The following is a 21,264-nucleotide window of genomic DNA, read 5'->3' as shown; positions in this document are numbered from 1 at the left end:
AGCTGCTGGCTCTCGCTGGAGGGAGGACTGCTCTACGCCTTCGTGGGACCGGCAGCTGCCGTTGTGCTGGTACTGACCCCACCCCGTTATCCCGGGCCGAGCCCCTCGCCTCCCCCAGGCTGGGCCTTGGACCGTACCCACTTCCGCATCGCGGTCACCCTGGTGGCCAGGGGTGGGTGGCATCCACAGGCCCCTGACCCGCCGCAGGGGTGTGGAGGCTGGGCAGGGCTGGCAAGCGGCCTTGTGTTTCTCCGAGCTCAGCCTGCCTGACTGCTGGGCACCCGCTGTGGACCTGCGGGTGTGACGAGTGAGTGACCCCAGGGTGAGAGCAGGTGGGCAGGTGGACCACCAAGCAGCAGGGCGCAGCAGCACCTCCCCTGACCTGGCCCTCAGCGGTTCCCTTTCTGTCCCCACGTCCCCGCATCCCCATGTCCGAGCTGTGGGGGGTGAGAGACTGCCGTGTGCGCAGAGGTGTTGTCCCGGGTTGTGGATGAGCAGGCGGAGGCTGGGGGTTTGCCAAGTTCAGATCGATGGCCTCTGCTGGGCCTGGCTCTGAGCCTGTCTCATCCCCACCCCCCCGCCCTCCTGCCCCTAAGAAAGGGCAGCATGCCTGCAGAGTCCTGCCGTCCAGGCTAGGTCACGCTGCCTTGGTGTCAGGCCCCAGAAGCTCGGGCACAGGCTGGACGTGGCAGAGAAGAGTGAAGCCCGGGGCATCCGGGGCGGGGGGCTGGGGGCGGGTGGGGTCCGTGCAGGATCCACGGGCCTCTCCCCACGGTCCCAGCCAGGACCAGTCCCTTTACTCCTGGTGTGCTGAGAGTGGGCTGGGCCTTGTTGGGCAGGCGCCCCAGCAGGGGTTGGGGTGGGGATGTCGGGGGGGGAACGTCCTGACCCTGTGGCCTCCTCCGGTGACGTGGGGTGGGACACAGAGCCTGCAGCAGGCAGGGTGGCAGCACCCCGTGTCTCGCCCTCCCCTGCCCCAACCGAGTCAGAAAAGGAGGCCGTCGAGGAAAGCCGCTTCCGCCGGGGGTGGGGGCGGGGGGGGTGCAGGGCCAGGCTGCATCGCAGCCGAGAGCTTTCCGAGCTGTGGGGCCCTGGGGAGTTGGCCTTCCTGGACCTCTGGGCCCAGGGTCATGGGTCTAGGGATCCATGGAGTCCCAGGGTCCCCGAGATGCAGGGACGTGTTTGGGGGTCAGGCTGCCTCTCAGCAGAGTAGAGGCTTGAGGCGGGGACCCTTGAGGGCAGGGCCGTGAGCCAGAGGCCCCCCCCACCCCGCCTGCCAGCAGAGGAGGTCAGAGGAAAGGGGAGGCCAGGCTCTGTAGGCCACGGAGGAGGTGGGTGGCGGGGACGCCTGGGGACAGGGCAGGTGCCCAGCAGTGGCCTTTGGGGAAGATGCCTGTGGGGTGGTGGCCCCAAGGGAAGGTCTGAAGGGCTGCCGGGGTTGTGGGGGGCGGGCAGCGCGGCCACCGGCAGAACCAGATCAGGCCGAGCGGGGCGAGCTCCCTGTGTGGGAGGCAGGAGCAGGGAGGCCAAGGAGGGGGCATGGGCGAACCTGGCGCGGGCGGCGGCTGGACTGGAGGTCCGCTGGGGTCCCTTCTGTGGTCTGAGCAGGAAGAGCGCCTCAGTAGTGTGGTGGGGCCAGCCTGCTCTCGAGCTCCACTGCCCTGGTCAGCCCCGCTCTGGGCAGGGATAGGCTTGCCAGGACCCCAGCCCGACCTCTGACCTCTGGCCTCCACCCCAGATGGAACCCCAGCCCCCAAACTGCTGCTGACCACGGTGGGATGGTGCTGGGCCTGGGCTGGTCCGTGCAGCCGCCCCAGGATCCATCCGAGGGAGGCTTAAAGCTGCAGTGCCCAGCCCGATGGGGGGCGGGCAGGGACCACAAAGCACGGAGAAGCCCACCTGACGCCCGGCTTGGCAGGAGAGGGCAGGAGGAAGGGACGAGAGCCTGGGCGGAGCCCCAGATGGCTTTGCCTGCTCCCTGGAGCGCCTCTCCTGACCCAGCGTGGGCACGGGTGCCGCCCAGGGTGGCGCCGCGGGGCGCAGGCCGGCCGTGCCCACACCCGCCCTCCCTGCCCCGCAGGTGAACATGGTGATCGGCATCCTGGTGTTTAACAAGCTCGTGTCCAAAGACGGCATCACGGACAAGAAGCTGAAGGAGCGGGCAGGGTAGGACGGGGACAGCCGCGGCCACGCCCCACCTCGGGTCCGAGACCCAGCGCCCCCACCCCGCCCCCGCCAGGCCGCTGGGGAGCGGAGGCACGGGGGCCTGCGTGCCAGCCCCGCCCGGCTGTGTGCCTCGGGGTCTCCCTCTGGCGCGTGACAGGGCAGGGACCCGTAAGGGCTCAGAAATGGGAAAACAGATTGTTTTGGGAGACCCCGTCTGCCCTCCCCACCCCGAGTGGTGTGAGGGCTCCTGGCTCCCCCTCCCGTGGGGTTGCGTGGCCCCTGCGCCAGGTCGTGGCCTGCCCCTCCCTGTGGTGCCTTCAGCAAATGCAGATATTCCTCCTGCCTGGGGAGGCTGTGCTCAGAGGGGGCAGTGCCTGGCTAGAGGGCATACAGCACTGCAGGTGGCCGGGGCCCAGGGCTGTGGTACCCGCCCCGGAGGGGAGGGCGTGCTTGGGTGGGTGCTGCTCTGGCTGCCAGGACCAGGAAGCCCCAGCGTCTTAGGGGCCAACCGAGGGCTGCAACAGCCCCCCTCTCCTGCCCGACACCCTGAGCCCCCCTTGCTTCACCCCGGCTGGCGTCTGTGTGGGGGTCTCCACCCGCCCCCCGCGCCTGTCCTGCTCCATGTCTGTCTGTCTGTCTCCCGCCCCCTCTTCCCGCTCTTGCTTTTCCCCATGAGCAGAAGCGTCAGGAAACCTTCCCCGTAGTGGGTTCTGTCCTGGTTGGAAACCTGCTCTCAGGAGGCAGGTGGCTGGGAGCCCATGGTGGCCGGGGGCCTGGCCTGGGTCCCGCACCCCCCGGGCCTCGTCTCTGTGAGGTGGGGTTGGCAGGCCTCGCCCCGGCCTGGCCCAGAACACGCGGGGCACCCACACGCTCCTGGAACCGTGCTTCCCGGGCTGGGGAGGCCCGGGTGCACAAGGCGCCCTCACCCACCCTGGGCTGCCTGGTTCTCGTTCGCTTTCGGCTGCAACCCTTAGGCGGGGTCTGGTTTTGTTCCCATTTCACAGCTGAGCAGAGCAAAGTGGAGGCAGGAGAGTGGCTGGTGGAGCGGGGCTGGAGCCGGGTCAGGCTGGGGCTAGGTTGGAACCTAGTGTGTCCAGCGGCCGCCTGCCCTGTGGGCCCCGTCCCAGGTCGCCGTGCCCTGGCTCAGAGCCTGCCCAAGCAGGACACGTTCTGTGTCCACGCGCACAGGGCCTGCAGGAGGCCACTGCCCAGGCCGCTCAGAGATGCCCTCATTGGCCGTCGGGCAAATCCCTCGCTCCTTGGCTGGGGCGGCGTGTGGTCAGACCGGATGTGAGGGGACCAGAGGGGAGGGACAGTGGCCTCGACCAGGTGTTGTGCTTCTTTGTGTGGATGTGGGCAGATAGCGCCACCCTCAGCTGGACACGGACACACACGGTACCAGCCTGCCGTCGCCTCGGGCCGGCCGTGTGCAGCCACGGCCCCGGGCCCAGCTCTCCCCCTCGGGCTCTGGCGCCTCAGGTGGAGAGAGGCCCCAGCACCCCCCCACCCGCAGCCCCCAGGACCCTGTCCTCCCATCTGTGCCCCACCCCGGAGCCTCCCCCCACCCCCCCGCCCGCCCCCTCGGACCCGACCCCACCCGCGGAGCCTCAGGCCGGACCCTTGCCCTGACCCACCTCCCTCCGGTTTCCGCGAGAACAGTTTTGCTTTCGTTTCAGTCTTTTAATTTCGCTTGCAGTCCGCTGCCCCCGGCCCCCCTCGGGCGCGTCCTCACATGTGCGGAGTGTGGAGCCCTCCCTGCGGCCGCCGCCGCCTCGGAAGCCGCCAGTAATGCCATGTTAGTGCCTCTCGCCCCCGCCCGCCGGGCTCTGCTCTCCCGAGTTAGATTTTGTTCGTTTTCAGCTTTTTCTGTCATTCCTGTCGTCCCTGCCATCCACTCTGGGGTCCTAGGCAGCCCCTGCCCGGCCTCCCCGACTCTGGCCACCTGCCCTGCCCCCCACCGCCCTGGCCAGTGCCCCCCCCCATCCTCCAGGGCCTCCTCCTCGTGGGCATGTGTGGCCACGGGAACACCATCCACTGGGGGCCGTCGTCAGTGTGTGGCGGTGCTGGGGCCACAGCGCTCCAGGAGCGTAGGAGAGGGTGTGGCTGTGCGAGAGGATTGTGAGTGTGTGCGCGTGTGGCCGTGCGTGTGCCCGTGAACGTGAGAGGCAGGTGTGGCTGTGGAAGCAGGACGCGCTCGGGGCGGCGGGCTGTTTGCTGCAGGGGGCGCTGTGAGCAGGGCAGGGGCAGTGCGGCTGGGGGCCTGGGGCGGGGGCGACATCCGGAGGGACTTTGGCTCCGTGGATGCGACCTTCTGGGTCATCTTGTCCCCAGACACACAGGACCCCTGGGACCCTCCTGCATCTGCTTCCCGAGCTCAGCCGTGGAGCGGGGGATTTCAGGGGCCTGTGGGTTGGACACGGTTCCGGGCCAGGGATCGGCCTGGCAGAGCCAGAAACCTCTGGGGGGGGGAGGGGGCGGTGTGCAGGCCGCGCTGCTCCTTCAGGCCAGATCCACAGCCCAGATGCCCTGCCTGGCTGGCCTGTCTTTTACATGCAGGCTCTGGGGGTGGGGGGGCACCGCTTCAGCTGCCTGGGGCTGTGCCTTGTGAGAGCCTTGGGGGGAGGGGGCGTCCGCTGCAAGGTCACGGGAAAGTCAGAGGCAGCCCCTGCCTGTCTCCCACCTCTGTCCCGCTTGCAGCCCCTCCCCCGGGAGCAGCTGACTTTCCAGGGGGAAGATAGTGGCACTGCGGGGGCTGGACCTGCCCGGCCCCTCCCAGAGGCCCTCCGCAGAGACGTTTCAGAAGCTGCAGAGGCTGGGCTGCAGGCATCTGCGTAATTTACCGGTCCCCAAGCCCCCGCCATCTGCCTGCGGCTGCAGCTCTGGGCTGTAAATGCCAGGCCTCGGCTGAGGGACAGTGACTCACAGCGGGCGGGATGAGAGGTTTCAGTGGGGGAGGCTCTGCCCCCCCTTGCTCAGACGTAGGGGGGCCCACCCTCCGTGGTGGGCGGCTGAGGCCCAGGCCGGGGAGAGGCCGCCATCGCGGGGGTGTGGACGTGCTCGGCCCCTCTTACAGGCCTGTGCCAACAGGTGCGGCCCAGCAGGTGCGGAAGGAGGAAAGCCTGCAGGTGCTGGCACCCAGCCCGGGAGGTCTCCGCCTGGCCCACTCGTCCTCTGTGCCAGGCAGCGGCGGCCGGGGGGTCAGCAGGGCCCTGGAAGGGGAGGCAAGGGAGGGTCTGTGGGGTCTTGCTCCGAAGCCCATGCTGCGCTCAGGGGAAGAGGGGTGGGGGTGCTTCAGGGTGACTCTTGGGTCTGGGCTGGGCCACCGGGCAGAGAGCCGGGAGCCGTGCTCTGGGCTGGGGAAGGCATTGGGGGGACAGAATTAGAGGCTCCATCGTGGGGGAGACATGGGGCAGGGCCTGGGATGGGGAACCCGGGTCCCAGAGACCAGCTGAGGAGGAGAGGGGGGAGGAGGACATGGAGGCCTGAGGAGGCGGGTGTGGCCGCTGTGCCCCGACGAGGGCGGTGACCCTGGACCCCGTGGGGCCGAGCGCCTTGCAGAGCGTCTGTTGTAGGGGCAGTGGCTTCGCTGAGCCAGGCCGGAGAGGGAGGAGGGAACAGAGTGCAGTTTAGGGTGAGCCCTGGCCCCCCCTGCCGAGGCCCTGCTGGTTTGGGGTCCTTGACCTGGCTGGAGCCCTCCTCTCTCCCGCCACGTCAGTGTCCCCATCTCCTTCCTTGGTACCCCACCCCCCCGCCACCATTCTGCTTCTGCGCCTCCTTTTGACCAGGGTGACCCGTGGCGGGGGTGGGGGGCAGGCGTCCTGACGCCCTGGCCCCTCTGGGGCCGTCACCCACCCAGGGGCAGAGCTCAGGACTGTGGTTCTCAGGCCGCGTGGCCCTGCGAGTGGAGTGGGGGCAGGGGGCAGGCATCCTGCTGGCACTTTCTGTCCCCACAACAGCCCCTTGACTGGCACGGCGTCCCTCCTGTGCAGAGAGGAGAGAGGCTTGTAGCCTGTGGGGGTGCAGGGAGGGGCCGGGCTGCAGGGGGACGCCTGCTGCGGGGGGCTCCCAGAGGGCTCCTTGGAGGAAGGGGCGAAGGCGTCTGAGCTGAGGCAGCTCCTCCCCTGGGGTGGGCAGAGCAGGGTTTGCCAAGAGGAGGAAGCCTGGGGTCTCTGTTCCTGTCTGTCTGTCTTCTGTCTGTCTGTGCGCCCCGTTCCTCCCGCCTGGCCCTGTCTGTCGTCTTTCTCCTCCGCTCACAGACCCCCTCCTCACTTCCCCGCCAGGAGTTCTCTGGTCCCCCGCCCCCTCCTCCCTCCGTGCGGAGCTCAGACGCCTGGTCAGCGCCCTCCCTCTGGCCATCTTGCAGTTCTGGCACTGGGTGTCAGCAGGCTGGTGGCCCGAGGGCCCTGGGAAGAGAAACTTCCCCCGGCCACTCCCCCACTTCCAGTGTGACCTCCCTCCCTGGGCCCCGCCCCCTTGGGGCCACCCTGCTGAGGCCCCCAAGGCCCTGGGGGCCCTGGGGCTGGGGCTGTTGCTGGCAGAACCCTGCCGCCAGGAGAGGAGGCGGGGAGCTGGGCAGGAGGGGGTGTCCGAGGGGCCAGGCCCAGGGGAGAGGGGGCAGCCCGGGGCGGCAGGCCCAGCCGGGGGGGGGGGGGGGGCCCAGGGAGAGGGAGGGAGGTGGGCTGAGGCCAGGTGCCAGCCTGGGTGTGCCCTCCCGGGGCGGGGGGCAGGCAGCGGGGCCCAGGGCCGCCCTGATGGCGCCGCCCGCCGCTCTGTCCCCAGGGCTTCGCTGTGGAGCTCCTGCGTGGTGCTGCCGCTGCTGGCGCTGACCTGGATGTCGGCCGTGCTCGCCGTCACCGACCGCCGGTCGGCCCTCTTCCAGATCCTCTTCGCCGTCTTCGACTCGCTGGAGGGCTTCGTCATCGTCATGGTGCACTGCATCCTGCGCAGAGAGGTGGGCTGGCGAGGGCGCCCGGCCGCCCGCAGCGGGAAGGTTCTGGGAGGTCACGAGTGGGGAGGGGCGGCCGCCCTGGCGCTGACGCTCCGGCGGGGCTGCCGGGGACGGTCCTCTGTTGACGCTGCGGCTTCCAGAAGCCCGGGTGCCGCCGCGGGCTGGCCCCACGGAGGGGGGCCGTGGGCTCCAGGGCAGTGGGGGCCGCTGGAGCGGGGAACAGCTCGTGTGGCAGCTGAGGCTCCCGTTCTGGCATCTTCTGATCTTCTCTTCTAAGGCTGACTGTCCCCAGCTGGTAGCAAGGATTAAGGGCACGTGCCCCTTGGGGGCCGGAAATGTGAATAAAATGTGCATCTGACGTGGAGGCGCCCCCTTTGGGGCGTGAGGAGCACGGGGCAGCCCAGGGCCGCCAGGCCGGGACGTCCCGGGACACGGCGGGGGTCGGGAGCGGAAGGACGGTCACCTGTCCGCCGAGGCAGCACTGCCCACCCAGGCCCCCATGGAGCCCCCGCATCCACGGGGCCAGCGCCAGGGCCGCACCCAGGAAAGACCGCGGGGTGAAGGCCCACGCTTCTGACGTGGAAACACTGCCCCCACCTGCACGTCTAAGCCCCCTCCCGGGGCCTGACAAGACCCTCCCCCGGAAAAGCCACCGCACAGCAGCGCTGGGGCCGTGGAGCCACCAGGAGGAAGTGACCTCACGGACCCCACGTCAGTGCCCTCCCCGGTCCGGCCCCCGCATGCGCCCCCCGCGTTCTTGCCTTGGGGAGGCTCAGGACACAGCTCCGGGGAGACGCCACCGGCCTGCCGAGCACAGACCGGCGGCCCCAGGCCGGCGTGGAGCTTGCTGTCCCGGGTGCAGTGTGACCGAGGCTCTTGGCCCCGACGCAGCCTCTGTGAAACGAGCAGCAGCTATGACAAAGGAGCATCCTGAGGGAGGAAGGGGCCTGTAGGGGTTAAAACTACAAGAGCAGAGACGGCAAAGCTCCGGAGACACAGTAACACACAGGCCACTGAAAGGAGAGGGGGTGGGACTTGGATGGTAATTCGAAGGTGGACCTCGAAGGGCCCCCGATGCAGAGCGGGAGGCGCGGATGGAGGAGGGCCCGTCAGAGAAGGGGCTCGGGGTGCCCGCAGCGCGATCCCGGGAGCTAGGCGCCCCGAGGGCCCTCTCCAGCAAGAGACGGGGACAGAGACCCATGCTCGCTCGCAGGGGACGGGCCAGAGGACACCGGGCCGGACTTCTCCCTCTGCCCTTTGTAAGCTCCAGGGTCCACGTGTGGGGGCCGCGCTCAGGGCCCTGCCCCCTGGGCCAGCTCGGGGGTGCTGTGGGAGCCGCGCTGGGGCGTCAGGCCGGGAGGGGCAGGCAGAGGCCCGCCCCGTGGGCATGGGACCTTCTGGCAGAGACCTCATCTGCGAGGGCAGAGCCTGGGTCTCCGTGGGGAGCAGAGTGGGGACGCGGGGCCTCCAGGAGGTCCAGCTCCGGCTCGTACCAGTGGCTCAGAGGCCGGCGAGGCCCCGGCCCTGCCCTTGACTGGCTGTGCAGCTATGGTGCCCTGGACTCGCTGAGTCATCACAGCAGTCCAAGCTCAGTGGCCGGGCTGAGTGGGGACAGGCCCACGGTAGGTCTGCTGAGCCCCTCCTGCCAGCTCTCCCCGCCCTCACTCAGGACACCTCCTCCAGGAAGCCTTCTCTGCCAGCACCTTTGTTCATCTCCCCTTCACTTCCCTCTGCGGCCTTGGAAGCATCAGCTCCCCCTGGGCAGGCGCTCTGCTCACCACGGCCCCCAGCACCTGGCACTGTCAGCGGCAGGTGGCAGTGCCAGCTGTGGCTCCTCCCTCGGAGCCATCCTCTCTGTCCCTTCTGGAGGGTCCGAAGCCGTCATGGTCCGCTTCCCTTTGGAGGAGGCGCTGCTCTCGTGACCCCAGCTTGCCCCGGACATTTGGGACGTTCAGGCTGTGGTGACGCGGGACAGATCTGGACACCAAGTGACCCTTGAAAGGCAATGGTGGCCCCTACCGACAGTTCCGGCCAGGAGGGCCTGTGGCATGTTCTCCTAAGGCCCGTGGTTTGGGTTCTTACCTCAGAAGGGGCAGAGAGAGACTCTCAGAGGTCAGAGGAGGGCTGGGCCTGGGCTGCTGCTGGTGAGGCTTCCTGGCTGCTGCCCTCTCTCCACTGGCAGAGCAGCCTGTGCCCTCGTGAGTGCCCTGCACCCCCGGACACTGCAGGCCCTTCTCCACGGCACGTGGGCCCCCGAGGATCCGGGCAGGGCTGCCCCTCCCTGAGATGCTGCCCTGGCGGTAGGAACTGCACCCTCCTGGCATGGTGACCATGGGTGCTGGCGGCCCCTGACGGCCTCCTCTGCCCTCCCCCCCCCAGGTCCAGGACGCTGTGAAGTGCCGCGTGGTGGATCGCCAGGAGGAGGGCAACGGGGACTCGGGGGGCTCCTTGCAGAACGGCCACGCCCAGCTCATGGTAGGGCTCCTATGGGCATCTCCCCTGGGCCTCACTAGCAGGGCCTCCGAGCCCGGTTCGAGGTTGGGGAACTGAGGCTCGCCGAGGTGAGACCCCGCGTCCGGGGGCTGGGGGTGAGCAGGGTCAAGCTGATGAGTGGGCAGGGGCTGGCATCCGCCCCACGGTCACCCTTTGGACAGGCCCCACCCTCTGGGGGTTCGGCCGTCATCTCGGCCCCCGCCCCCGTCTACAGGCCTTCCACACCGCTCACTGCCCTCCAGCCAGGACAGGCCTGGGCCGGTCCCCTAACCCCTGCCCGGCTGTGGCCTTGTCCTCAACCACATCCTCTAAGGCCCTGATGCCCTGGTCCTCTGGCGTGACACACAGCACCCAGCCCCACTTTGCAGCTGTCACTTCCTCCAGGGAGCCCTCCCTGACTCCCATCTGGCCACCTACTCAGACCCTGGGGACGCTCTGGATGAATTCTCCGTGCTATCGTTGGTGCCTGCTGCTTGCTGGGTGCCCCCTGGCAAGTTGGCGGTGCTCCTGAAGGCCAGCGAGTGGCTGGCAGCCGTGGGTGCCAGTGGTGAGGGTCACGGGCAGGGCCTCAGCGGAAGCCAGTGGCCAGCCTCCAGGAGGCTGCAGCGTGTTCCGGGTGAGGCAGGGGCCCAGAGGGGGAGGAAGCCAGGTCCTGGGTTCCCCCGGACACTCTTGGTCTGATACCGAGGGAGGACGTTGTGGTTTCCCACCGACCTGACCTCTGCATTCTCCGGGAAGGAACTTCCATGCTGGACTAAGGCCCTGGAGAAGCCCACGGGCCAGCCTGGGGTGCCCGAGCTGTGTTCCCCGACCCACCGAGCTCTCAGGGCAAGGCCGAGGTCCCCCCGTTCCACTGCCCCCTGCGTCTGGGCTGGGCAGGCGCTGCAGCAGGAACCATGGCCACTGCTCCAGGGCATTAGGTTCTGTGTCTGTGTGCCAGCCCCGCCCTGCGGCTCCTGGGCCAGCCGGCCTCCGCTTCCCCATCCCCCGGGCTGCGGTGAGGACTGAAAGGGTGACGCGGGGCTGTCCCCCACCCCAGTGTATCAGCGGTGGTGGCCGGGCAGCAGGGGGTTCTGGTGTGGGGCCCCCACGTGTCCTGTCCCATTGGAGGGACTCGGGCCAAGTGTGTGAGGAGCTGTGGCCAGTCCGCAGACACCTCGGGGGAGAACACACACACGTGTGCACACACACGCACAGAGCATCGCTGAGCGTGTGGATGCCCTTAGCCCTCAGGAGCGGGCACGCACACCCCTGCACACGCCCTGCAGGGGGGAGCGGGGGCAGCTGCAGCCCCAGGCCCCCTCCCATCCTGCGGGCCACGTGCACCGCCCCCCTGCCCCACGTCCTCACCGCCTGTCTCTGTCTTACAGACCGACTTTGAGAAGGACGTGGATCTGGCCTGTAGATCAGGTGAGCGCCTGACAGGTGAGAGCGACAGGTGGCCCTCGCCAGGGCCCACTTGCTTTTCTCTTCTCCGTGCATCTGTGTGTCTGTCTGTCTGCTCATTCGTCCGTCTTCATCCCGCCCCCAGCCACGTGGCTTGACCACAGCCTTGGCCCCCACCAGCTGCCTGCGTACCCCCCACCCCCCACCCCTCCCCTGAGGCTGCCGGCAGGGTCTGCGGGGCAGGAGTGGATGCCTCCAGAAAACTCTTCTGGGGCTCAGGTGTGAGGGACGTCAGCGCTGGAGAGAACCGTCTGGGGGCTCCCTGCCCCAGCCCTGGCCCACTTCTCTCTGTCAGGACACCCCAGACTCAGCACCCCCAGACCTCGGCAACCCCCAGGCTTCCGCATCCCCCAGACCTCGGCAACCCCCAGGCTTCCGCATCCCCCAGACCTCATCACCCCCAGACCTCAGCACCCCCAGACCTCGGCATCCCCCAGACCTCAGCATCCCCCAGACTTCATCACCCCCAGGCCTCAGCACCCCCAGGCCTCCACACCCCTAGACCTCATCACCCCCAGACCTCGGCATCCCCCAGACTTCAGCATCCCCCAGACCTCATCACCCCCAGACCTCAGCACCCCTAGACCTCAGCACCCCCAGACCTCGGCATCCCCCAGACCTCATCAGCCCCAGACCTCGGCATCCCCCAGACCTCGGCATCCCCCAGACTTCAGCACCCCCAGACCTCAGCACCCCCAGACCTCAGCACCCCCAGACCTCGGCATCCCCCAGACCTCATCAGCCCCAGACCTCGGCATCCCCCAGACTTCATCACCCCCAGGCCTCAGCACCCCCAGGCCTCCGCACCCCTAGACCTCATCACCCCCAGACCGCGGCATCCCCCAGACCTCGGCATCCCCCAGACTTCAGCATCCCCCAGACCTCATCAACCCCAGACTTCAGCACCCCCAGACCTCGGCATCCCCCAGACCTCGGCATCCCCCAGACTTCAGCACCCCCAGACCTCATCACCCCCAGACCTCAGCACCCCCAGACCTCCACACCCCTAGACCTCAGCACCCCCAGACCTCATCACCCCCAGACTTCAGCACTACTAGACCTCAGCACCCCCAGACCTCGGCATCCCCCAAACCTCATCAGCCCCAGACCTCGGCATCCCCCAGACCTCAGCACCCCCAGACCTCATCACCCCCAGACTTCAGCACCCCTAGACCTCAGCACCCCCAGACCTCGGCATCCCCCAAACCTCATCAGCCCCAGACCTCGGCATCCCCCAGACCTCAGAACCCCCAGACCTCATCACCCCCAGACTTCAGCACCCCCAGACCTCCACACGCCTAGACCTCAGCACCCCCAGACCTCATCACCCCCAGACTTCAGCACTACTAGACCTCAGCACCCCCAGACCTCGGCATCCCCCAAACCTCATCAGCCCCAGACCTCGGCATCCCCCAGACCTCAGCACCCCCAGACCTCATCACCCCCAGACTTCAGCACCCCTAGACCTCAGCACCCCCAGACCTCGGCATCCCCCAAACCTCATCAGCCCCAGACCTCGGCATCCCCCAGACCTCGGCATCCCCCAGGCTTCAGCACCCCCAGACCTCAGCACCCCCAGACCTCCACACCCCTAGACCTCATCAGCCCCAGACCTCGGCATCCCCCAGACCTCATCAGCCCCAGACCTCGGCATCCCCCAGACTTCATCATCCCCAGGCCTCAGCACCCCCAGGCCTCCGCACCCCTAGACCTCATCACCCCCAGACCTCGGCATCCCCCAGACCTCCACACCCCTAGACCTCAGCACCCCCAGACTTCGGCATGCCCCGGAACTCAGCACCCATGTACCCTCTCGTCTCTGCTTCCATCCTCCTTGGAGGGGCAGTTAGGCCGGGCCAGCCCAGTGAGACCTGGACTGCCCTGCCCCCTCTCCCCTGCCCACCCACCCCCCCGCCCCGCCCCGGGTCCATGTCCGTGTTGCCTTCACTTCTTTGCTGATAGTCCAACCTTGGAGGAGGGGCTGGTTGAGACTTATGGTCGGGGGACATCAGGAGCAGGGAGCAGGAAGGAAACGGTGAAAAGAACTCACCCCTGAGCCCTGGGCTAGTGGTGAGCTTCCTGGAAACAAGTGCGAAAAGGCATCAGTTACCCAATGAAAGGAAGCTGTCCGGGTGTCTTTGTTCAGTGAGCCAGATGTTTGGGGCAGTGAAAGGTGGTCGGGTGCAGAGGACCCACTGCCGGGCAGATGCTCAAGGAGCGTCTTTTCTAGAGAGAGCCGTGGGGAGGAGCCCGGGCCGGGGGCACTGCCAGCTGCTGCTGGGTGGGCCCCAGGAAGGCTTCCTTGAGGAGGTGACCCCTGGGTTGGGCTGAACGGGAGGTGAACAGAGCACACCCTTCCTCCCCCGTCTTAGTCTCATGTGCCCTAGCCAACCTTCCTGAGAGCAGAGGTGACCCTGAGACTTGGGGGTGCAGTTTGTGGGGTACTAGCCTCTCTGAACCTCCAGTCTTGGTGTCTGGCCCAGTCTGGCCCGTGGCCTCGAGAGCAGCAGGTCGCTCGCTGGCAGCTGTAGGTGGGGGCCACAACCACAGCCAGCCGCTGAGTGGATGGAGGGTAGGGACCTGCCCGGGTGGGCGCAGGGTGGGTGGGGCCCCGTGGGTGCACGGGGCGACTCCCCCGTGGCCATGGGGCCCTAGGTGACTGGCTGGAGGGGAGGGCATGCAGGGGAGAGGCAACCAGGAGCAAGCCTTCCCTGACCCTTGGGGGGCCGGTGTGGCAGGGAGGCCCTAGGTCCATTGGGCTGTGTGGCCGGGGTGGGGGGCAGAGCAGGCCGGGGTGCTGGTGTTGGTCTCCAGAGGGTAGAGAAGAGAAGGGACCCGCCCGCCATGGCTCTCAGGGTGGCGGAGGAGGAGGGCCAGGGCAGGCAGGTGACCATCAGCCTGGGCAGCTTGGGGGTGTGTGCCGAGGAGGGGCTGCCAGAAGCAGCTGGTAAGCACTGGTGTCTGCCGGCTGGGCAAGGTCGTGACGCAGGAGCCCATGCTTCCGGCCAGGGCAGGGCGGGCACTGCCTCTGAGCAGGTGTCCGGAGGATGGGGTCCTGAGTGGGCCGAGGGCTGCTGGGCTGCAGCTCCGGACTCTGCGGGCTGAGCTGACTGGCGGGGGCAAGCTGGAGCCCAGGTCGGGGGTGGAGGCGGGCGGCCCCCACCAGCTGAGCGGAAGAGAGAGAGTGGCTCGCCCCGGGGGCCTACGCTGCTGCCTGCAGCGAGGGGCCGTGTCCTGACACTTCCTGCTGGCCTGGGCCGCCCCTCGCCCACCCTTCCTGGCTGCTCTGGGTGGGGGTCGTCTGTCCTCTTGAGGGGAGGCCAGACAGGTTCCCGTGTGCCAGCCCCGTTTGGGAGGACAGAGGAGTGCATGGGACCTGGGGGCGGGGACCGAGATGGGCCAGCAGGTCACGCCAAGGGGGACCGGGCGCTCCCTGGCTCCGGCCGCCCTGACCCCACGCCTGTCCCCACAGTGCTAAACAAGGACATCGCAGCCTGCCGCACGGCCACCATCACGGGCACGCTCAAGCGGCCGGCGATGCCCGAGGAGGAGAAGCTGAAGCTGGCCCACGCCAAGGCGGCGCCCGCCCACTTCAACAGCCTGCCGGCCAACGTGTCTAAGCTGCACCTGCACGGCTCCCCCCGCTGCCCGGGCGGCCCCCTGCCCGACTTCCCCAACCACTCGCTGACCCTCAAGAAGGACCGGGCGCCCAAGTCGTCCTTTGCCGGCGACGGGGACATCTTCAAGAAGCTGGACTCGGAGCTGAGCCGGGCCCAGGAGAAGGCCCTGGACACGAGCTACGTGATCCTGCCCACGGCCACGGCCACGCTGCGGCCCAAGCCCCAGGAGGAGCCCAAGTACAGCATCCACATCGACCAGATGCCCCAGACTCGCCTCATCCACCTCAACATGGCACCTGACGCCGGGCTCCCGGCCCGCAGCCCCCCCTCCCGCCAGCCCCCCGGGGGGCCGCCCGAGGCGCCCCCGGCCCAGCCCCCGCCGCCCCCGCCCCCGCCGCCTCCGCCCCCCCAGCAGCCTCTGCCCCCGCCTCCCGCCCTGGAGCCGGCGCCCTCCAGCCTGGGGGAGTCTGGGGAGCCCACGGCCCACCCGGGGCCCAGCGCTGGGGCCGGGACCAAGAACGAGAATGTGTCCACCTTGTCCGTGAGCTCCCTGGAGGTGAGGGCAGCAAGAGGAGGGGCCGGGGGCGGGGAGGGGGGGACTAGCCGGCAGGGACGGGCGCTGCGGGTTCGGGCTCTGGCCCGCCAGAAGCCGGCACCCTGCCTCACTCCTGTGGGAATGAGTCCCCTGGCCAGGAGGGGTCAGGCCTGTGCAGGGGAGGGCTCCCCTTCCCCGCTAGTGAGGGCAGGGCTCTGCCTGCAGGGGGCAGCATCTCTCAGTTCTCCAGCCCCGCCCCCACCCTGCTGGGCCCTGGTGGCTGGGAGCTTGCGCCTGGGCTGATCAAGCGTGGTCGCTTGTCAGGTGGTCCCCCTCGTTGGAGGTCTCACCCACTGCCCGAGGGCTCCGGCCTGGACACTGTCACTGGACTGAGCTGGCCTGAGTCTAATCCCTTGTGTGGTTGGACGCTCGCGGCACCAGGTCCCCCTTAGACCACCCTGAAACCCAGACTTGACCCCCAATCCCTGCTCAGCCTGTAGCACAGGGGCTCAGGAAGCAGAGGGGTGGGCAACAGCCAGTCCCAGCACGGCCACCTAGCCGTGCCGCAGCCCAGTGTCTAGGTCTCCTGTCCCAGGAGTGTGTCCTGGGCAGCCTGAGCTGGACACCTTGCCCAGCGCTGGAGCTGGCCTCGAGGTGGCACAGAGGCAAGCAGGGCTCACCTGCTCCTGCCTTTGAGGGCCTTGGGCTTCTCTTTCCTTCCACCCAGCGGCCCCTCTTTCTATCCACCCTCTTAGCCCCGAACTGCCAGCTCTGCGCCCTGGGTCTGGGGCAGGGTGGCCCAGCAAGGGGCCTGGGCACAGAAAGCCATAGCTTCGGTGCCGTGAGGCGTGCCTCCCAGGGCTTGGCTTGGACCGATGTGGGCGGGGGGAAGGGGTCCCTGCCTCGTTCACCCTCAGGCAGGGACCCTGGGTCTGGGGTCGGGGGACCCGTTGTGAATGTGCACAAACCCTCCTCCCCACAGCGGCGGAAGTCGCGGTATGCGGAACTGGACTTTGAGGTGGGTCTCGGAGGCTTCTGCCCCAAACACCTGAGCCCAGGCCTTCTGACAGGCAGGGAGGGGGCTGGGGAGGAGGACCCCCGTCCTGACCGGGAGGCCAGTCCCCAGGAGCCTGCCCTGGGCAGGGACAGGGCAGGACAGCCCCCCTCCTGATTTGCTGCCCCTGCCCCCTGCAGAAAATCATGCACACTCGGAAGCGGCACCAGGACATGTTCCAGGACCTGAACCGGAAGTTGCAGCACGCGGAGAAGGACAAGGAGGCCTTGGGCCCGGAAAGCAAGGTCTGGGGGCGGGGGCGGGGCCGGGGAGCCCTTGAGCGAGGCTGTCTTCTCCGCGTTCTCCATGCCGCTTCACCCCCTCCCTCGCTGGTCCGTTCACTCCCCTTTCCTCGAGGACTGGCCCAACCCAGCCCGAGCTAAACGGCGAAGGGGCAGGGCAGGCAGACGGCTCTGTGCCTGGGGTCCCGTCTGGACGGGTGGGTGGAAGAGCCTGGGCGAGGCTGCCTCCCGCTGCCCTTCCCCGCAAGCCACCCCCATGCCCCGCCCCAGCGCCCCGTGCCGTCGGGAAAAGCCTCCGCTCCGGTGCTTCCCCGGCTGTGCTAGGGTCTCCCTGGCGCCCACCCTGCCAGTCCCGTCCTTTCCTCACTGTCCGCCTCCTTCTCTCCACGCGCCCCCCGCCCCCGTCTCGGCCCCCATCCCGTCCACGGCCTGCCGGCCAGCAGCCTGAAAAGCAGCAGACGCCCAACAAGCGGCCCTGGGAGAGCCTCCGGAAAGCGCACGGGCCACCCGCCTGGGTGAAGAAGGAGCTGGAGCCACTGCCGCCGTCGCCGCTGGAGCTGCGGAGCGTGGAGTGGGAGAAGTCGGGCGCCACCATCCCGCTGGTGGGCCAGGACATCATTGACCTCCAGACCGAGGTCTGAGCAGGCCGGCGGCGGCCACGCACCGGGCCACGGAGGAGGGAAGCTGCTCTGCCCGCTCCTGCCACAGGACGGGCGCAGACACGCTCGCGGGCGGCGGGCCAGGCCCGCGCCCCAGCCTCAGGGCGCTCGGACGGCGGCCAGGCAGAGGCCCGCGGTGCTGGGACCAGAGCCAGATGGGACAGGAGGCAGCAGCCCCGGTGGACACAGGGCTCCGGAGGCCCGAAGGTGCCTCAGACTCTGCCCTCCTCGGGCCCAGCCCCGGCAGGCGGGCGGGCGCGCAGGCGGCCGCGGACAATGGCCAGGCCGGGCGCGGCCAGCATCGCGGATGCCCGCCTGAGCTGCTGCAGCAGAGGACCAGCCTGCTTGGCCCGGCCAGCCTGGCCCTGTTTTTTAGACACCCCCACCCCTCGGGAAGCAGCCAGCCCCCCTCACCCTTCCAGGGCCGGGGGCCCCTCCCCAGACCCAGGCGAGAGCACACCTTTCTCACCTAAGCCGCCCCAGGGGCAGGACCAGAAGCCCACTCCGGGAAGAAGCAGGGGTGGGGAATCTATTTTTTCTCTCCTTTTCTTTTCTTCAATAAAAAGAATTAAAAACCCACGTCCTCTCTTTGTGGCACTCAGGTTGGGACCACGGCAGCCTGGGGGTGGTCTCTGGTGGCCTCCCTCCTCCACCCGGGTCAGGGAGGGCAGGGGAGGCCCGGCGGGCAGAGGGTCCCGCCTGGGTCAGCAATCCACCCGCGTGGGCCTTGGACCCCAGGCTGCAGGAATGTGCCCTCAGGGGTGCTGTGAGGGGACAGGGCAGGAACCTCAGGTGGGGCCCCTGCTCCCCGCCCCTCCTCTCCTGGGCCTCCAGACCCACAGAAGCAGGCATTTGCCTCCCTGCACCCGGAGTCCTGGCAGCAGCGACAAGGGCAGCAGATGGCAGTTTCAAAACTGTCTGAGGCAGTAGGAAGAGCTGTGGGGGACGAGGGCGTGGAGAGGGGAGCAGTCCCGGCAGCTTGGGGCCCCTGCCCTCCAGCTGGCCTCAGCGGGCCCACGGCCTCCAGGTCCCTGCTCGCTTCTGCATCACCCTGTCCCACCCACCTCCCTCCTCGCTGAGCAGGGCTGCCTGGACTTGGGCCACGTGCCCACTGCCCCCAGGCACCTGCGTGCTTAGCTGTCAAGGGGGCGGGTGTGAGGGACAAATGTGAACCCTGCTGAAGCCACCCCACGCCTGCAGGTGCGGGTCCAAGCCTGCCCCTTCCGCAGCGCGGCCCAGCCTTTGAGCTCGCCAAGCCAGAGCAGCTGCCAGGTTCTGCCTTTCCTCCGTGCTTCCAGCAGGGGGCAGCCTGAGCCTCCGCAGGGCACTGGCCGGGGAGCCGTGAGGCAGGGAGGGGTGGCTGGGTGGGGCCCCACCTGTGGAGCACCCAGGCCTCAGACAGCCAGGTAGACCTCCCTGTACCCCAAGAGGCAGCAGACAGAGGCCACCTGCCCAAATAGGAGGAGTGCAGCACCCCGAGATTAGGGAACCCCAGTCGTGTCGCCCAAGATGAAAACAATGCCAGACCCAGCTGAGAGGCAGGGCCGGGGTGCTGCCTGGCATAGGGCTCTCATGGCGGCCTTGCGCCCCCTGTCGGGGCTCGGCTTGTGGGAACCCCGCCTGGTGCAGATGCACATGTGACCGCCCCTCCAGGAATCAGCAGCAGGTGGCGGTGGGTGGGGAGGGGCGCCGTGGGTGCTGCCTCCTGAGTGACCACAGGTGACCACGCGCAGCCCAGGATGGGAAGGGAGACTGGCTGACAGGGACTGAGTGACCGCGACCATGAGTGACCACAAGGCGCGCTATGCGAGTGGACCATAGGAAAGTGTGGCCACCTCAGCCGCCAAGAGGACGTGGGGCCAGGCCCTCCAGCCACGCACAGCAGGCGCTTGGGCACCAGCCCTTCACAACCACGCACAGTCTCTGAGCCCAAATCTAAGCACTTCCAAAAGCCAAAACTTGGGGTGAGACTTGGCAGCAAACCCTAACCCCAACTGCAGCTCCTTCTACCCTGTTTGAATCGCCAAGTAGCATGTTTCCCTGGGTGTTCAGTGAAATCTCACCCAGGCGCACATCCCAGCTCTAAGCCTCGAGAATCTGAATTCTGCCCTTCTGGCCTAGGCATTCAGATGAGGGCTGTCTGGCCTGGGCATTCAGGTGAGGCCTGCAGCCTGCAGACATTAGAATAGGAAGCTGGAGGCTGCCTGGGGGCAGGGGTTACAGGCGGAGAGAGTTCCGCGCCCTGCGCACCACCCCCCGCCCCCGCCATGAAGGCGGCACAGAGCACCGGCCAGGTCTGAGAGGCCGGGCTTTGCCCAGGGCTCCTTACGGTGCTTGGCCAGTGACCAGGGCAAGGTCTTGCCAGCTCCCTGACTTGCCCTGTCCTGCTTATGCCAGCAGCACAGGCAAAAGATACACTGCAAAAAAAAACCCCAGAAGACAAGAAGGGCCCGCTCGCTACACACAACAGGACGAACCCAAATGCAGGTCAGGGCTTGGCGTAGGGCCAGGGCCAGGGCTTGGGGTGTGCCCAGACTCCAGTTCCCCCTCCAGCCCAGAAGGCCGGGTCTTTTCAGGAGAAGCCACACCCTCTGTCCCTCCTGGGCCCCACGTCCACGGCTGCTCAGTGCTCCCCGACCAGCTGGCATGGTGGTAGTCACAGAAATGGCTCTCGGCATAAGACGCCTGCCAGGAATGTGCCCACCAGACTCGCCCAAACCCTGGGGCCTCACCGGATCTGCCCTCCGTCACCTGCCTGAGACCGCGAGGCACTCAGAGGGGGGGCGGGACCTCTGCAGCCTTGGGTCTGCCTGTCTTCAGCCAGCTGTTGAGACTGCTGTGTCAGACGCTGGACAAGGCAGGAATCCGGATGCCACCTGCAGTTGGGAAACTGAGACGTGGGGTGGCAGAGGGATGCTGCCAGTGTCCCATGTGTAGTGAGGGTGGGGTTCTGTCTGAAGCCAGCTCTCCTGGCTCTAATTCCCAGATCCTCCACTCAGCATCTAATTCACGGAGCCTCCCAAGGGCAGCCGGGGCACCTCCGTCTGGTGTTTCCTCCAGCAGAAGCCTCCTTTCCTGAGACGGCCAGGCTGCTCCAAAGACCTTCCTAGACCTTCTGGTCCCCTCTTTGTCTTGGCATCTTTTTTGTTAAGTTTTTTCTTTTTCTTTCTCTCTCTCTCTCTTTCCTTTATTTATTTATTTTTTTTAGGGCTGCACCCACAGCATATGGAAGTTCCCAGGCCAAGGGTCTAATCGGAGCTGCAGCTCCTGGCCTACACCACAGCCACAGCCACACCGGATCCTTAACCCACTGAGTGAGGCCAGGGATCGAACCTGCGTCCTCATGGAGACTAGTTGGGTTCGTTTCCACTGAGCCACCGAAGGATCTCCTGTCTTGGCATCTTTGCACAACGATCCTCACTTGTAACTGTCCCTGGCGATGCTGCGACCACCTCCTCTGCTGCCCGTCACCAGCCTCCAGCAGCACCACCACTACCCCTGGGGAGAGGGTGGGGCTGAGGGGTCTTGGGTGGTGACGGTATGGACAGGAATGGGTGTGGCCGAGGGTGGTGGGGACAGTTTTGGGGGTGAAGCTGGAGGGCTGAGCGGCGATGCTGCTGGTGGTGCTGGTGCCGGTGGTGCTGGGGACGGAAGCAGCGATGCGGTGAGGAGCGAGTTTGGTGCTGGTGATGCCCAAGAAAGCAGGTTCCATGCTCTGTTCTGCTGGTGCTTCTGGGATTGAAAATCCGGATCCCATCAGGTCACCTTGTCCCCCACTCCCACGGACTGGGAGCATCTGGAGGGTGGATAGAGGGAAGGGGGGCTACGTAAGGACGGTGACTAGAGCCTCTGAGTCACCTGGGGGTGGAGCTGGGAGCGGCAGCCGCCAGGTGCCCGCATTTCATCAGCACCCACACTGCTGAAATGGGAGGCAGCTCTCACCCGGCCTCCACCTGCTCACTCCCTTTCCTGTCACCAGCGCCAGCAGCAGCGCTGGAGCAGAGGCAGAGCCAAGTCTCCCACCCTGCCCTGGGGCGGCCCTGCCTTCAGGCGGGTGCAGGCTTTTCAGGTCATGCTTTTTAGCCACTGCTCCCAGGCCGC

General features: G+C 67.7%; 1 protein-coding gene across 2 annotated transcripts in view; it reads left to right on the top strand.

Annotated features, from left to right (window-relative positions):
* ADGRB1 (adhesion G protein-coupled receptor B1) overlaps window positions 1–17,742 on the top strand; it is a 76,580-nt gene extending 58,838 nt beyond the window's left edge. The window contains exons 23-32 of one of the 2 annotated variants that reach the window (XM_085020991.1): window positions 3–69; window positions 2,081–2,166; window positions 3,863–3,961; window positions 6,946–7,117; window positions 9,494–9,589; window positions 10,978–11,032; window positions 14,526–15,229; window positions 16,191–16,226; window positions 16,403–16,507; window positions 16,948–17,742. In XM_085020991.1, the coding sequence (XP_084877117.1) occupies window positions 3–69; window positions 2,081–2,166; window positions 3,863–3,961; window positions 6,946–7,117; window positions 9,494–9,589; window positions 10,978–11,032; window positions 14,526–15,229; window positions 16,191–16,226; window positions 16,403–16,507; window positions 16,948–17,145 (1,618 nt within the window). In that variant the 3' untranslated portion in view covers window positions 17,146–17,742. The remainder of the gene's footprint in view (window positions 1–2; window positions 70–2,080; window positions 2,167–3,862; window positions 3,962–6,945; window positions 7,118–9,493; window positions 9,590–10,977; window positions 11,033–14,525; window positions 15,230–16,190; window positions 16,227–16,402; window positions 16,508–16,947) is intronic. The other variant, XM_085020992.1, reaches the window with a different exon arrangement.
* The last annotated feature ends 3,522 nt before the right edge of the window (window positions 17,743–21,264 follow it).

The sequence above is a fragment of the Sus scrofa genome, chromosome 4 (assembly GCF_054392235.1).
Source record: "Sus scrofa isolate SSC_HxYL_T2T_F1_AM1 chromosome 4, Sscrofa_HxYL_maternal_Yorkshire_Landrace_v2.0, whole genome shotgun sequence".
In the NCBI taxonomy this organism is placed as follows: Eukaryota; Metazoa; Chordata; class Mammalia; order Artiodactyla; family Suidae; genus Sus; species Sus scrofa.
Note: the sequence above shows the minus strand (reverse complement) of the source record. Positions and strands in the feature narration are given on the sequence as shown.